The sequence below is a fragment of the Scyliorhinus canicula genome, chromosome 2, assembly GCF_902713615.1.
Source record: "Scyliorhinus canicula chromosome 2, sScyCan1.1, whole genome shotgun sequence".
In the NCBI taxonomy this organism is placed as follows: Eukaryota; Metazoa; Chordata; class Chondrichthyes; order Carcharhiniformes; family Scyliorhinidae; genus Scyliorhinus; species Scyliorhinus canicula.
The window spans coordinates 224,539,712-224,553,567 of record NC_052147.1 but is presented as its reverse complement, the minus strand read 5'-3'; the positions used below and the strand labels follow the sequence as shown (position 1 = coordinate 224,553,567).

At 46.4% G+C, this 13,856-nt stretch overlaps 1 protein-coding gene across 1 annotated transcript in view; it reads left to right on the top strand.

Moving 5' to 3' along the window:
- LOC119961981 (adenylate cyclase type 10-like) overlaps positions 1-13,856 on the top strand; it is a 324,780-nt gene that overhangs the window by 34,055 nt on the left and 276,869 nt on the right. The window contains exon 8 of the mRNA XM_038789668.1: positions 4,979-5,170. Within this exon, the coding sequence (XP_038645596.1) occupies positions 4,979-5,170 (192 nt within the window). The remainder of the gene's footprint in view (positions 1-4,978; positions 5,171-13,856) is intronic.

Genomic DNA, 13,856 nt, shown 5'->3' with positions numbered 1-13,856 from the left:
TCTCACAGGTTCCTGATCAGAAATGGAGGATAAGCCTGAGAATATTTTATCATGTCCATCGACGTGTTATTTGTTCCACGTATCTGTGCTGTTCTCCTTCCAACAGCCTCAGCTGTGCAAGCCTCTCACATGGTCCATTCTCATTTGAACCAAATTCTGGCATCTCATATTCCAATAGAGCTCAAACTGCAGTCGAACATCCTTGACTTCCAACGTGTTTGACCTGTGGTGATGTGTCAGTTACATACAACAAAAGCATTAGCAATCTGCAAAAGCATTTGTTCAACACCTTCATCACTTTGATCTACTTGGATCACCAGGTCCCGTAGCATCATCTTGCTTCACACTTGATGGCGAATGTCCCCCTGAGCCCAGTGTTCAGGTTCGAGGTAACTTGAGAAAAAATTGTCCTTTGTTGTCCTTTCAGGCTACACAAAAAGAAGGGAACAGTAGCAGCAACCTCCAGGTTTTTGCAGCTACAAGTAGCAGCAAGCAGCAAACACACCCTGCATCACCACTTGAGAATATTTTGGTTAACAATACCTTTATACAAAAAAGATAAAAACTTCTTAACAGTTCATATATCACATTAACCAACAAGGAAAAGGCACCCTGCCAGACACACTGAAGCACCTTTTCACTACAGAATATCGGTACAAACACCAAGCTACACGTGGGTTTCCTCTGGGTGCTCCGTTTTCCTCCCACAGTCCAAAGATGTGTAGGTTAGGTGGATTGGCTATGCTAAATTGCCCTTAGTGTCAAAAAAGGTTAGCTGGGGTTACTGGGATAGGGTGGAGGTGCAGGGATAGGGTGGAGGTATGGGCTTGGGCAGGGTGCTCTTTCCAAGGGCCAGTGCAGACTCGATAGGCCAAATGGCCTCCTTCTGCACTGTAAATTCTATGATTCTATGAACATGCATACTCCACAAAGACAGTGATCCAAGCTGGGAATTGAATCCGGGTCCCTGACGCTGAGAAGCAACAGTGCTAACCGCTGTGCTACCGTGCCGCCCTATAAATGCACTGCTGTTGCTTGGTGTTTGTGCCACTATTCTGTAATGAAAAGGTGCTTATGTGTGTCTGGCAGGGTGCCTTTTCGTTGTTGGTTAATGGGAGAACGTGCAGACTCCACACAGACAGTGACCCAAGCTGGGAATTGAACGTGGGACCCTGGAGTTGTGAAGCAACTGTGCTAACCACTGTGCTACCGTGCAGCCCAATGTTCTCCCCATGTCTGCGTGGATTTCCTCACACAAGTCCCAAAAGAAATGCTTTGTGAATTGAACATTCTCAATTCTCCCACAGTGTACCCGAACGGGTGCTGGAGTGTGGTGACTCGGGGGGTTTTCACAGTAACTTCATTGTAGTGTTAATCTGATACTTCTACTTGTGATACTAATAAAGATTATTATTATTACTAACAAAACTAAATACATGTTAAACATTAAACAGTCAACAATACAATAAAATCACCAGCAATATGCGAAAGCATTTCTTCCACACCTTCATCAAGTACTATCTCCCTTTCCTTGCTGCCGGCCACAGAAGCAAAAGAGGTGGCAGCAAACAAATATTCCAGGCATTAAACATTGAGCAGTCAACAGTACCATAAAGTCACCAGCAATCTGCCAAAGCATTTCTTCAACACCTTTGTCAAGTTGCTCAGTTGAATAGGTCTGCTAGCCCTTCCCCTTCTCCAGTACTGGCAATAGGTCATCCTACTTCCTCCTTTTCCTTACTCCAGGCCACAGAAGCACAAGAGGTGGCAGCAAACAAACACGGCATCCAGACATTAATGCAACCCCACCCCCTGCCTACCTGACTGTCCTTTCGATAGGACACATTTCTTTGGGTATTTAGATACAAATCCTGATCCCTTTGCAGCCATACCTCTGATGCCCACAACATTGTACCCGCCAATTTCAATATGCACAACAAGCTCATTGACCTTTTTTTCATATTGTGGTGCATGTATTCACCACAATATAATTTGTCTGTATAGTACTGTGGCCTATGGCCAAGGAATGGTAATATGATCTCCTTCCATGTATTGTACTGGAACCCTGGTGGGCTCTACCTCTGGCTCCGCCCCCCACCCAACCAGACGGTATATAGACCTGCCGCCTGGTGGCGGCGCTCAGTTGTTACAGCAGTCACAGGCAGGCAGGTTCTTGGATAATAAAGGCTATGCTCACGCGCTCTCATCGTCTTGTAGTGCATTGATGGTACATCAATTTATTATCCAAAGACATAACTATGGAAGCCGCTCTGAAGCCTGATAAACTGGAACTCGATGCACGAGCAGCAGAAGCTAAGGAAATCTTCTCCCACTGGCTCCGTTGTTTTGAGGCCTACCTCGACTCCTTTGAAACGCCTCCCTCCGATGCCCTCAAGCTGCGCCTCCTCCACGCCCGGGTGAGCCACCGAATCTCGGTATGATTGAGGACGCAACCACGTACGAAGCGGCTGGCGCGATTCTAAAGAGACAATTCGTGAAGCCCGTGAACGAAGTGCTCACGTGGCACCTCCTCACTACCCGCTGTCAACGCGCTGGGGAATCACTGGACAAATATCTAGAGAACCTGACACTACTCATCCGCAACTGCAACTACAGGGATGTGAAGGCCTATGAGCACATGAAGCTGATGATCCGGGACACCTACGTGGCTGGGGTCCAGTCTAACTACATCCAGCAGCGACTGCTGGAAAATGGGGCCACTGATCTACAGGACACAGTAAAACTAGCCACCTCGTGGGAGGTGGCCTACCAGAGCCCCAGCGCATTTCCGGCAGACCCAGTGAACCCCTCGTCGGCATCACAGACACAGCCTTCACCAGACCCGACTAAGTCTTGGGCCTGTGCCGCGCGTCTGCCCTTGCAGCCCGGGGGACCGTCTTGCTACTTCTGCGGGCAGGGCCAACACCCCCGGCAGCGTTGCCCAGCCCGCACTGCGACATGCAGCGACTGCGGCAAAAAGGGACATTTTGCCAGAGTCTGTCTGACCCGAACCAAAACCCCAAAATCAAAAGCTTACCAGGCCCGAACCACGAACTCACAGGCCCACAGACCCCACAATGTGGTTGTGTGCCTGCCGGTACTGACCCCTTCAGACGCGTCATCCGCCTCGTGCAGCTTGTGGGGGGCGCAAGACTACCCTCAGCTCGGCGCAGTCACCCTCGACCAGTCGCGGCCAAAACATCAGAAGAATTCGCTGATGTCCGTCCGGGTTAATGGCCGTCCAGGTCAATGGGCACGAGACCCCCTGTCTTTCCGACTCCGGGAGCACTGAGAGCTTCGTCCACTCCGACACAGTAAGGCGCTGCTCCTTCCACATCTATCCCGCGTCCCAGACAATCTCCCTTGCCTCCGGATCCCATTCGGTATAGATCCGGGAGTATTGTGTCGTGAACCTCGTGATACAGGGTGCTGAGTACGCCCATTTTAAACTGTATGTCCTCCCTTACCTCTGCGCCCCCTTACTGCTTGGACTCGACTTCCAATGCAGTCACCGAAGCCTTACCCTAAAGTTCGACAGACCCCTACTCCCCTCACTATATGTAGTCTCGCGACCCTTAAGGTCACCTCCCTTAGCTCTTTGCAAAACTCACCCCCGACTGTAAGCCCGTCACCACCAGGAGCAGGCAGTACAGTGCACAATACATGGCTTTTATCAAGTCGGAGGTCCAGCGACTCTTGAGGGAGGAGGTTGTCGAGGCCAGCAACAGCCCCTGGAGAGCACAAGTGGTGGTTGTCAGGACCGGGGAAAAGATTCGGATGGTTGTGGACTACAGTCAGACCATTAACCAGTTCACGCAACTTGATGCGTACCCCCTCCCCCGCATAGCGGAGATGGTCAACCAGATCGCACAGTACCGGGTGTTCTCCAAAGTAGATCTTAAGTCTGCCTACCACCAGCTCCCGATCCGCCCGGAAGAGCACCACTACACTGCTTTTGAAGCAGCCGGCCGATTCTTCCACTTCCTCAGGGTCCCTTTCGGCGTCACTAAAGGGGTCTCAGCTTTTCAGAGAACGATGGACCGAATGGTGGACCAGTACGGGTTGCGGGCTACATACCCGTACTTGGACAATGCTACCATCTGCGGCCATGATCAGCAGGACCACGACATCAACCTCCAGAGGTTCCTCCAGGCCGCCAAATCCCTCAACCTCACATATAACAAGGAGAAGTGCGTTTTCCCCACAACCCGGCTAGCCATGAATAAAAAATTAAAATCGCTTCTTGTCACGAATAGGCTTCAATGAAGTTACTGTGAAAAGCCCCTAGTCACCACATTCCGGCGCCTGTCCGGGGAGGCTGGTACGGGAATTGAACCGTGCTGCTGGCCTGCTTGGTCTGCTTTCAAAGCCAGCGATTTAGCCCAGTGAGCTAAACCAGCCCCTAGTGAGCTAAACCCACCATCCTCGGCTCTATCGTAGAAAACGGGGTTCTAGGGCCCGACCCTGACCGCATGCGCCCCCTCCTAAAACCACTACGCCACTGTACCCCCCCCCAAAGTCCTCATCATTAACCTGCACTCCTGCACTCTCACCTCCTTTAACTTTGGTTTTGTAATTTTCCATACAAATCAATCCCCCCCCCCAATACACACACACACACACTATCAGTTTAATTAATGAGTTAACAGAGATTTGCTACTCATTGAAGCAGAACAGTGTGGGATGCCGGATTTATCAATAGAACTTCACTAGTCCCTGCCTCCCAGTCAAAATTATCTGCATTTATGAGCAACGACCTTTAGTAAACTAAACCACTTTTCAAGCAGGTGTCTAATTTATTATTAATTCCTTGAGTTTAAACCTTCCCTAAAGACTCCACGTATAAAAAGGTCATCAAATACACTTTGAATATTCAAGTTAATAATATCCATTGGAGTTAATCTCATATAAAAATCTGCTTGACCTGCACTGTATATATCACAGAATGATATGTGAATATTATTAATTTCTTATCTAGATTGATGACGCGGTACCTTTGGATTATTTATCTGAAATGCGTCCAGCAACAGTGGTGTTTGTGAATCTGCAGTTTGTGGAGAGTGCAACCATGTACCATCAATGCCAATCCATTCAGGCTTGCTGTGTTGGAATTAACAATGAATTCAAAGTTTATCGAGGAAGAATAAATAAGGTCTTTATGTTTGACAAAGTAAGTAACCAGCAGATGGCAGTACCCTGGGAAATGCTTCCAATTTTCCGTGAAATATTTTATGTCAATGCTGCAATGTATGCTCATTTCTTCCATACCCACCAACCCCAGCCAGTGAATAATAAATGAAGTTGTATCAGACAAATGAGAAAATGATCATCTCCGTATTTGGAGCCGGCATAAGGCGGCACGGTAGCACAGTGGTTAGCACAGCTGCCTCACAGCGCCAGGGACCTGGGTTCAATTCCTGCCTGTGTGCAGTCTGCATGATCTCCCAATGTCTGCTTGGGTTTCCTCCAAGTGCTCCAGTTTCCTCCCACAGTCCAAAAAAGTGCAGGTTAGGTGGATTGGCCATGCTAAATTGCCCCTTAGTGTCCAAACGTTAGGTGGGGTTACGGGATAGGGTGGAGATGTGGGCTTAAGTAGGGTGCTCATTCCAAGGACTGGTACAGACTCGATGGGCCAAATAGCCTCCTTCTGCACTATTGGGATTCTATGATTCTATATGTCAAAAAAGTTTTCGCAAATTTAGTTGAAACCATCAGCAAGACCTGGTTTCAAGTTCTTATTTGAACATTCGCTGTCAGAAATAGTCCGGTAGAAAGAAGCGCTGGTGTTAAACTGCTTCCTAACATGTAACCAATGGCACATCTGAGCATAAGGGAAATTTAACTCATTTACATGTCTGGGGTGGATTACCATGAATTATTGGTACACCTTGGCTACCTACCTGGGGCGGGGGAGGGGAAGGATCAGGACTGAAAATTTGTGATTGTGTTTGTTTATAGTAAATTTTGCAGGACAGGAGTTGAGGAAGTATTATTAAGAACTGTTCATACAAATAAAGGTTTCCAATATGAAATAAACACTATAACTTGACAAACAACAACTGCGGGGATTTGTATGGGTGACTGTTGGAGGACGCATGTTCCCCATTGGAATAGACAAGAGCAAAATGGGAGGAAGAACTACAGATACAAATAAGGTTGAGGCTCTAGAGCAAAGTACTCAACTGGCAAACTCCACCTCCACATGCGCAAGGCCTAGCCTAATGCAGCTGAAAGTGTTGTACAGAGTGCACCTAACCAGAACCCGAATGAGAAGGTTCTTCCCGCAGGTGGAAGACAAATGTGAATGGTGCCAGGGAGGCCTACCAACCACACCCACATGTTCTGGGCATGCCCCAGACTTGTTGGGATCTGGACAGCCTTGACAGCCTTCTTTGAGGCAATGTCTAAGGTTGTGTCGATGAGGGTAGAGCCAAGCCCGAAAGTGGCAGTCTTCGGGGTATCAGACCAGCCAGAACTCTTCATGGGGAGGGGGGAGCGATGCCCTAGCCTTTGCCTCCCTAATTTCCAGCCAAAGAAACCTGCTCGGCTGGTGATCAGCAGTACCACCCAAAGTTGCAGGCCGGCTGTCCAACCTGTCGAAATTTCTCCAACTGGACAAAATCAAATTCTCCATCCAAAAGTCAGAAGAGGGCTTCCACAGTACATTGAAACCATTCACCAACTTGTTCCAGGACCTGTTTGTAGCCAATAGAATGGGGGGAATGTGAAAACCAATAAAAACATTAAAAATAAATAACTGGGGCAGCACAGTGGGTTAGCCCTGTTGCCTCACGGTGCCGAGGTCCCAGGTTCGATCCCGGCTCTGGGTCATTGTCCGTGTGGAGTTTGCACGTTCTCCCCGTGTTTGCGTGGGTTTCACCCCCACAACCCAAAGATGTTTTTGAACACGCTAAATTGCCCCTCAATTGGAAGAAAATGAATTGGGTATACAAAATCTATTAAAAAATAAGAAATAACTTCAGAAACAATTATCATGGGGGTGAAGACTCAGGCATGCCCATTCACAGTCATTCATGGGGCACTCTGTCAGAATTGTAAGGTCCAGAGATATTGTGCCTCAGACCTGTCATTGACACAATGATCAGGCATCCCATGTTGGAGTATATGCAAAGAAAATTCAGGCCTCTGCTATCTTCACAATGAAGCATCTCTTCTGAGATCTGAATCCCTGGGCTCAGTAGTTTCCGAATCCACAACTAGACTCGATAGCACAAGTGGAAAACTGTGGCATGAAGCAGACAGTGGGCATTAAAAAGAGTGGGAGAATCTGCCATCAAATATGCCCACTATTCTGAAAGCCAAGCAGAAGATCTTGGAACAGGCCAACAAACAGACATTCTCTCCAGCAAAGAAGAAAATGAGAATGGCTGCCGTTCCTGATGCCAAAGAATCTCTGGCCCAATTCTGCAGGAAAAGGGAGTTACCATGGCGAAGATCTGGAACACGGAGAGTTCACCTAAAGTGACGGATGGCTAGACAGATTCAAGGCAAGACACATCACTACCTTCTGGTTGGTAAGTGGTGAGAGCGCTTATTTCAATTACAACAGCATTTGACAGATGGTTGACTCCAAAATGGTCTCATCCACATCCTGAATAAATATGCTCAAAATTACCTTTCTCATATATTTTTCCAGACCTCTCTTGATATTTAAGGGGGACGTGTAATGGTGGAAGGCGAAGCAATGAATATGTCAATGCCATGGTCTGCGCCAAAATGGATGGCATCAAAAAGCTGCTGCTTCTCATGATAGTAAGTCCAAGAAGACACGGTGCAAGTTGGAACACTGCCACACAGTATGAAGCAAATAAAACTACCTGGATGATCTCCAGCATTTTTGAGGCATGTATCAGGAATGGACAAAATGTATCAATGAAAGTAAAAGAAGATTGTTTTCATCGTAGACAACTGCCCCACGCATCCCAACATTGCTGGATGAGGTAAATCAAACTGATGTTCCTGCCGACCAACACCAATGTGACAATGAGACAAGCTCCAGCCAATAGATCAGGAGTGAATAGGAATGAGAAAACACACTACTGATGGCAGTTGATCTCACAGGTCATTGAGGTCATCGATAAGAAACAGGAGTACAATTCCACTGTAGTAGAGGCCACATTGATGCTGGAAAAGGTGTGGAAGATGGTGAAGGAAGCCACAATCGCGAACAGCTTCCACCATGCTGGTTCAAACAGGTTACAGCTGCATAAGACAATAAGAATGAAGAGAAACAAGGTGGTGCAAACCAACACATTGGCAAGGCACTTTCCATTTAACTGCAGAGGGTGGTGTGGAGATTCTGGTAGAGACAATCATGGAAAAGTATGTGGAGGGAGATCAAATCTGAATTGACAGATCAAACCATCGCAAATGCAGTACGTCTCCAGCCAATGTCCTTGAAGATTCCAATGAATGGCCAGCTATTTGCCCACCTATTTCCCTGGTCAATGTTGAGAATGCTATAGAACTGTTCAAGATTTTTACATTGCAACACAAATACATTGAAAAATGTTTGACTGGATTGACAATATAGTTGATCATGTCACATACATTTGCGAAGCAGAAAAAAATTAGAATTTTTCCAGTGTTCAATTGCGGCCTATTTCAAGGCCAAACTATGAACAAATAGAAAAAAGATTATTTTTCTGTTTTTACTGTTTTTCATTCAGCATTTGATTCTATGATAACAGAAAGTAATGAGTGTTAGAATAACTGTGTATAGCATTTCAAATATAGTACAGTGTAGACGTATGTTTATAGGCACATCTGTTTGCATAAAGATACATTCATGTGGCAAATTAGGCATCTTTGACTTTCACAAAGTGCTCTTAAATTTGAATGTGACTTTACTGTAATTTTACTCATCAAGAGTTTACATGTGCGCACACATCGCCAGGTCATAACTAGCTTAAACTAGATAAATCGTAGCCATGTTTCTGGACCTTCGATAGCACAACCAGCACTAAGAGCTCACATTCAACATTTTCATAGAATCATAGAATTTACAGCGTAGAAGGTAATTTGTCCCATTAGGTCTGCATTGGAAAGAGCACCCTACTTAAGACCACACATCCACCCTATCCCAGTAACCCCACCTATCCTTTTTGGACACTATGGGCAATTTAGCATGGCCAATACACCTAACCTGCACATCTTTGGACTGTGAGAGGAAACTGGAGCATCCAAAGGAAACCCACGCAGACATGGGGATAATGTGCAGACTCTTCACAGACAATGACCCAAGCCAGGAATTGAACCCAGGTCCCTGGCACTGTGAAGCAACAGTACTCCACTATGCTACCATGCCACCCACTTGGAGGCCACTCTTGACTAGAGATTGCAGTGGACTAATTATATCAACACCACAGCTACAAGAAGAGGACAGAGGATGAATGCTTTCTGATGAGCAACTCACCCATTAACTGCTCAAAGCTACTCTGTCTTCTGCAAACTTGTCAGGAGTACTCAAAACTTGACTGGAATTGGCATTCATTTGGGCTTTTCAGTGGACCTCAATATATGTTAATGATTTATATGAGGGAACAAAATATCATATCTCCAAATTTGCAGATGACACCAAGTTGGTTGGGAGAGTGAGCTGTGAGGAAGATGCAGACATCCTTCAGTGTGATTTTGGCAAGTTGAGTAAGTGGGCAAATGAATGGCAGACGCATTTGAATAAATGCGAGGTTATCCACTTTGGTAGCAAAAACGAGAGGGTAGACAATTATCTGAAAGGTCATAAATTAGGAGAAGAGAATGTGCAACGAGACCTGGGTATCCTCGTACGCCAGTCACTGAAAGTAAGCTTGCAGGTGCAGCAGGCGGTAAAGAAGGCAAATGGCATGCTGGCCTTCATTGCGAGAGGATTCGAGTACAGGAGCAGGGATGTCTTGCTGCAATTTTACAGGGCCTTGGTGAGGTCACACATGGAATATTATGTGCAGTTTTGGTCTCCTTATCTGAGGAAGGATGTTCTAGCTATAGAGGAAGTGCAGTGAAGGTTGACCAGACTGATTCCTGGGATGGCAGGACTGATGTACAAGGAAGCTATGCGCGGGCCGGAGTGAGCACATCCAGAGTGAGAATTGGAACTTGGTAATTTGGTGCAGTGAGGTAATCGGGAAAGATAAGTGTTAAGTCTAATTCTGCTGTTTTTCAGTTAAAAGTGCAGTATGTAGCTTAGTGTCTGATTGGCTGAAGCTGCCCCCACCCTAATTGCTGAGAGGCAGTTATCTGTCAGTCACCCGAGGCCTGTTTCAGGGCACAAGGGTGTACATTGTATTCTTCTGTTTGAAGCTTAAGTAGTGTGAGTCACCCTGGTTAGCTGAGGTCTGCATAAATGACAGACAGAAAGCGCACTCAGTAAGCTTTGCGCAGCTGAAGGAGACACATCCTGAGTGAGTGAGACACATCCAGAGTGGGAATTGGAACTTGGTAATTTGGTGCAGTGAGGTAATTCGGTGCAGAGTGGGAGAAGGTGCTTTTTCCCAACTGTTTTGTTCTCTTTCTTCTGGCCTGTAACTGTTAATCTGCAGGGAGAAAACCGGAGAGCATCCTGGGAAAATAAGTGATTTTTATTTTTATTTTTATTACCTTTCCAAATTGTGTGGGGGGGAAATCTGAAGTGACATCACAGTAAAGCTGTGACCTGATTGGCTGGGGTTGGGAATCTGCACTAAATTTAAAAATTAAACATTGTTAAACTAACTAAACATAATTAACTAATTACTAAATTATAATTTAGAAGGGTATTTAAGCCAGAGATCGGAGAGTACTGTATTTAGCTTTCACATTTATAGTAGAAATCTAGTGCTAGGAAACATATAGATAACTAACTTCTATTAAAAATGTTTTAAATTTAATTTACTAATTAATTAACGCAATATCAATTAGAGGGGTGCAGTGCTCTGACTGTGAGATGTGGCAGGTCCGGGAGACTTTCAGCGTCCCAGATGGCTTCATCTGCAGAAAGTGCTCCCAACTGGAGCTCCTCACAGACCGCATGATTCGGTTGGAGCAGCAGTTGAATGCACTTAGGAGCGTGCAGGTGGCGGAAAGCGTCATAGATAAGTTATAAAAATGTGATCACACCCAAGGTGCAGGCAGAAAAATGGGTGACCATCAGAAGGGGCAGGCAGTCAGTGCAGGAATCCATGTGGTTGTCCCCCTCTCGAACAGGTATATCCCTTTGGATATTGTTTGGGGGGGGGGATAGCCTATCAGGGGAAAACAGCAGCAGCCATAGCAGTGGCACCTCGGCTGGCTCTGATGTTCCGCAGGGAGCAATAGTCATAGGGGATTCTATAGTCAGGGGCACAGATAGGCGCTTCTGCGGACGTGAAAGAGACTCCAGGATGGTATGTTGCCTCCCTGGTGCCAGGGTCCAGGATGCCTCAGAACGGGTCGCGGGAATCCTGAAGGGGGAGGGCAAACAGACAGAGGTCGTTGTACATATTGGTACTAACCATATAGGCATAAAGGGGTATGAGGTCCTGAAGCAGGTGTTCAGGGTGCTAGGCAGAAAGTTAAAAGACAGGACCTCTCGGGATGTAATCTCGGGATTACTCCCTGTGCGACATACCAGTGAGGCTAGAAATAGGAAGATAGAGCAGCTAAACACTTGGCTAAACAGCTGGTGAAGGAGGGTTGGTTTCCGTTATCTGGACCACTGGGAGCTCTTCTGGGGCAGGTGTGACCTGTATAAGAAGGACGCGTTGCATCTAAACTGGAGAGGCATAAATATCCTGGCTGCGAGGTTTGCTAGTGTCACACAGGAAGGTTTAAACTAGTATGGCAGGGGGGTGGGCACCGGAGCAATAGGTCAGAAGGTGATAGCATTGAGGGAGAACTAGGAAATAGGGCCAGTATGGCTCTGAGGAAGAACAGACAGGGAGATGTTGCTGAAAACAGCGAGTCTGGTGGCTTGAAGTGCATATGTTATAATGCAAGAAGTATTATGGGTAAGGCAGATGAATTTAGAGCTTGGATTAGTACTTGGAACTATGATGTTGTTGCCATTACAGAGACCTGGTCGAGGGAAGGACAGGATTGGCAGCTAAACGTTCCAGGATTTAGATGTTTCAGGCGGGATAGAGGGGGTTGTAAAAGGGGTGGCGGAGTTGCGCTAATGGTTTGGGGGAATATCACAGCTGTACTACGGGAGGACACCTCAGAGGGCAGTGAGGCGATATGGGTAGAGATCAGGAATAAGAAGGGTGCAGTCACACTGTTGGGGGTTTACTTACAGGCCTCCCAACAGCCAGCGGGTGATAGAGGAGTAGATAGGTAGACAGATTTTGGAAAAGAGTAAAAACAACAGGATTGTTGTGATGGGAGACTTCAACTTCCCCAATATAGACTGGGACTCACTTAGTGCTAGGGGCTTAGATGGGGCAGAGTTTGTAAGGAGCATCCAGGAGGGCTTCTTAAAACAATATGTAGACAGTCCAACTAGGGAAGGGGCTGTACTGGACCTGGTATGGGGGAATGAGCCCGGCCAGGTGGTACAAGTTTCAGTCGGGGAGCATTTTGGGAACAGTGACCACAATTCAGTAAGTTTTAAAGTGCTGGTGGACAAGGATAAGTGTGGTCCTAGGGTGAATGTGATAAATTGTGGGAAGGCTAATTATAACAATATTAGGCGGGAACTGAAGAACCTAGATTGGGGGTGGATGTTTGAGGGTAAATCAACATCTGACACGTGGGAGGCTTTCAAATGTCAGTTGAAAGGAATTCAGGACCGGCATGTTCCTGTGTGGAAGAAGGATAAATACGGCAAATTTCAGGAATCTTGGATAATGAGAGATATTGTAGGCCTCGTCAAAAAGAAAAAGAAGCCTAGGAACAGACAAAGCCTGTGGGAATATAAGGTAAGTAGGAAAGAACTTAAGCAAGGAGTCAGGAGGGCTAAAAGGGGTCACGAAAAGTCATTGGCAAATAGGGTTAGGGAAAATCCCAAGGCTTCTAACACGTACATAAAAAGCAAGAGGGTAGCCAGAGAAAGGGTTAGCCCACTGAAGGATAGGCAAGAGAATCTATGTGTGGAGCCAGAGGAAATGGACGATGTACTAAATGAATACTTTGCATCAGTATTCACCAAAGAGAAGGAATTGCTGGATGTTGGGTCTGGAGTAGGGTGTGTAGATAACCTGGGTCACATTGAGATCAAAAAAGATGAGGTGTTGGGCGTCTTGAAAAATATTATGGTAGATAAGTCCCCAGGGCCTGATGGGATCCACCCCAGAATACTGAAGGAGGCTAGAGAGAAAATTGCTGAGGCCTTGACAGAAATCTTTGGATGCTCACTGACTTCAGGTGATGTCCTGGAGGACTGGAGAATAGCCAATGTTGTTCCTTTGTTTAAGAAGGGTAGCAAGGATAATCCAGGGAACTACAGGTCAGTGAGCCTTACGTCAGTGGTAGGGAAATTACTGGAGAGAATTCTTCGAGACAGGATCTATTCCCATTTGGAAGCAAATGGACGTATTAGTGAGAGGCAGCATGGTTTTGTGAAGGGGAGGTCGTGTCTCACTAACTTGATAAGAGTTTTTTGAAGATGTCACAAAGATGATTGATGCAAGTAGGGCAGTGGATGTTGCCTATATGGACTTCAGTAAGGCCTTTGACAGGGTCCCTCATGGCAGACTGGTACAAAAACTGAAGTCACACGGGGTGAGCTGGCAAGATGGATACAGAACTGGCTGGGTAATAGAAGTCAGAGAGTAGCAATGGAAGGGTGCTTTTCTTTTTGGAGGGCTGTCATTAGTGGTGTTCTGCAGGGATCCGTGCTGGGACCTTTGCTGTTTGTAGTATATATAAATGATTTGGAGGAA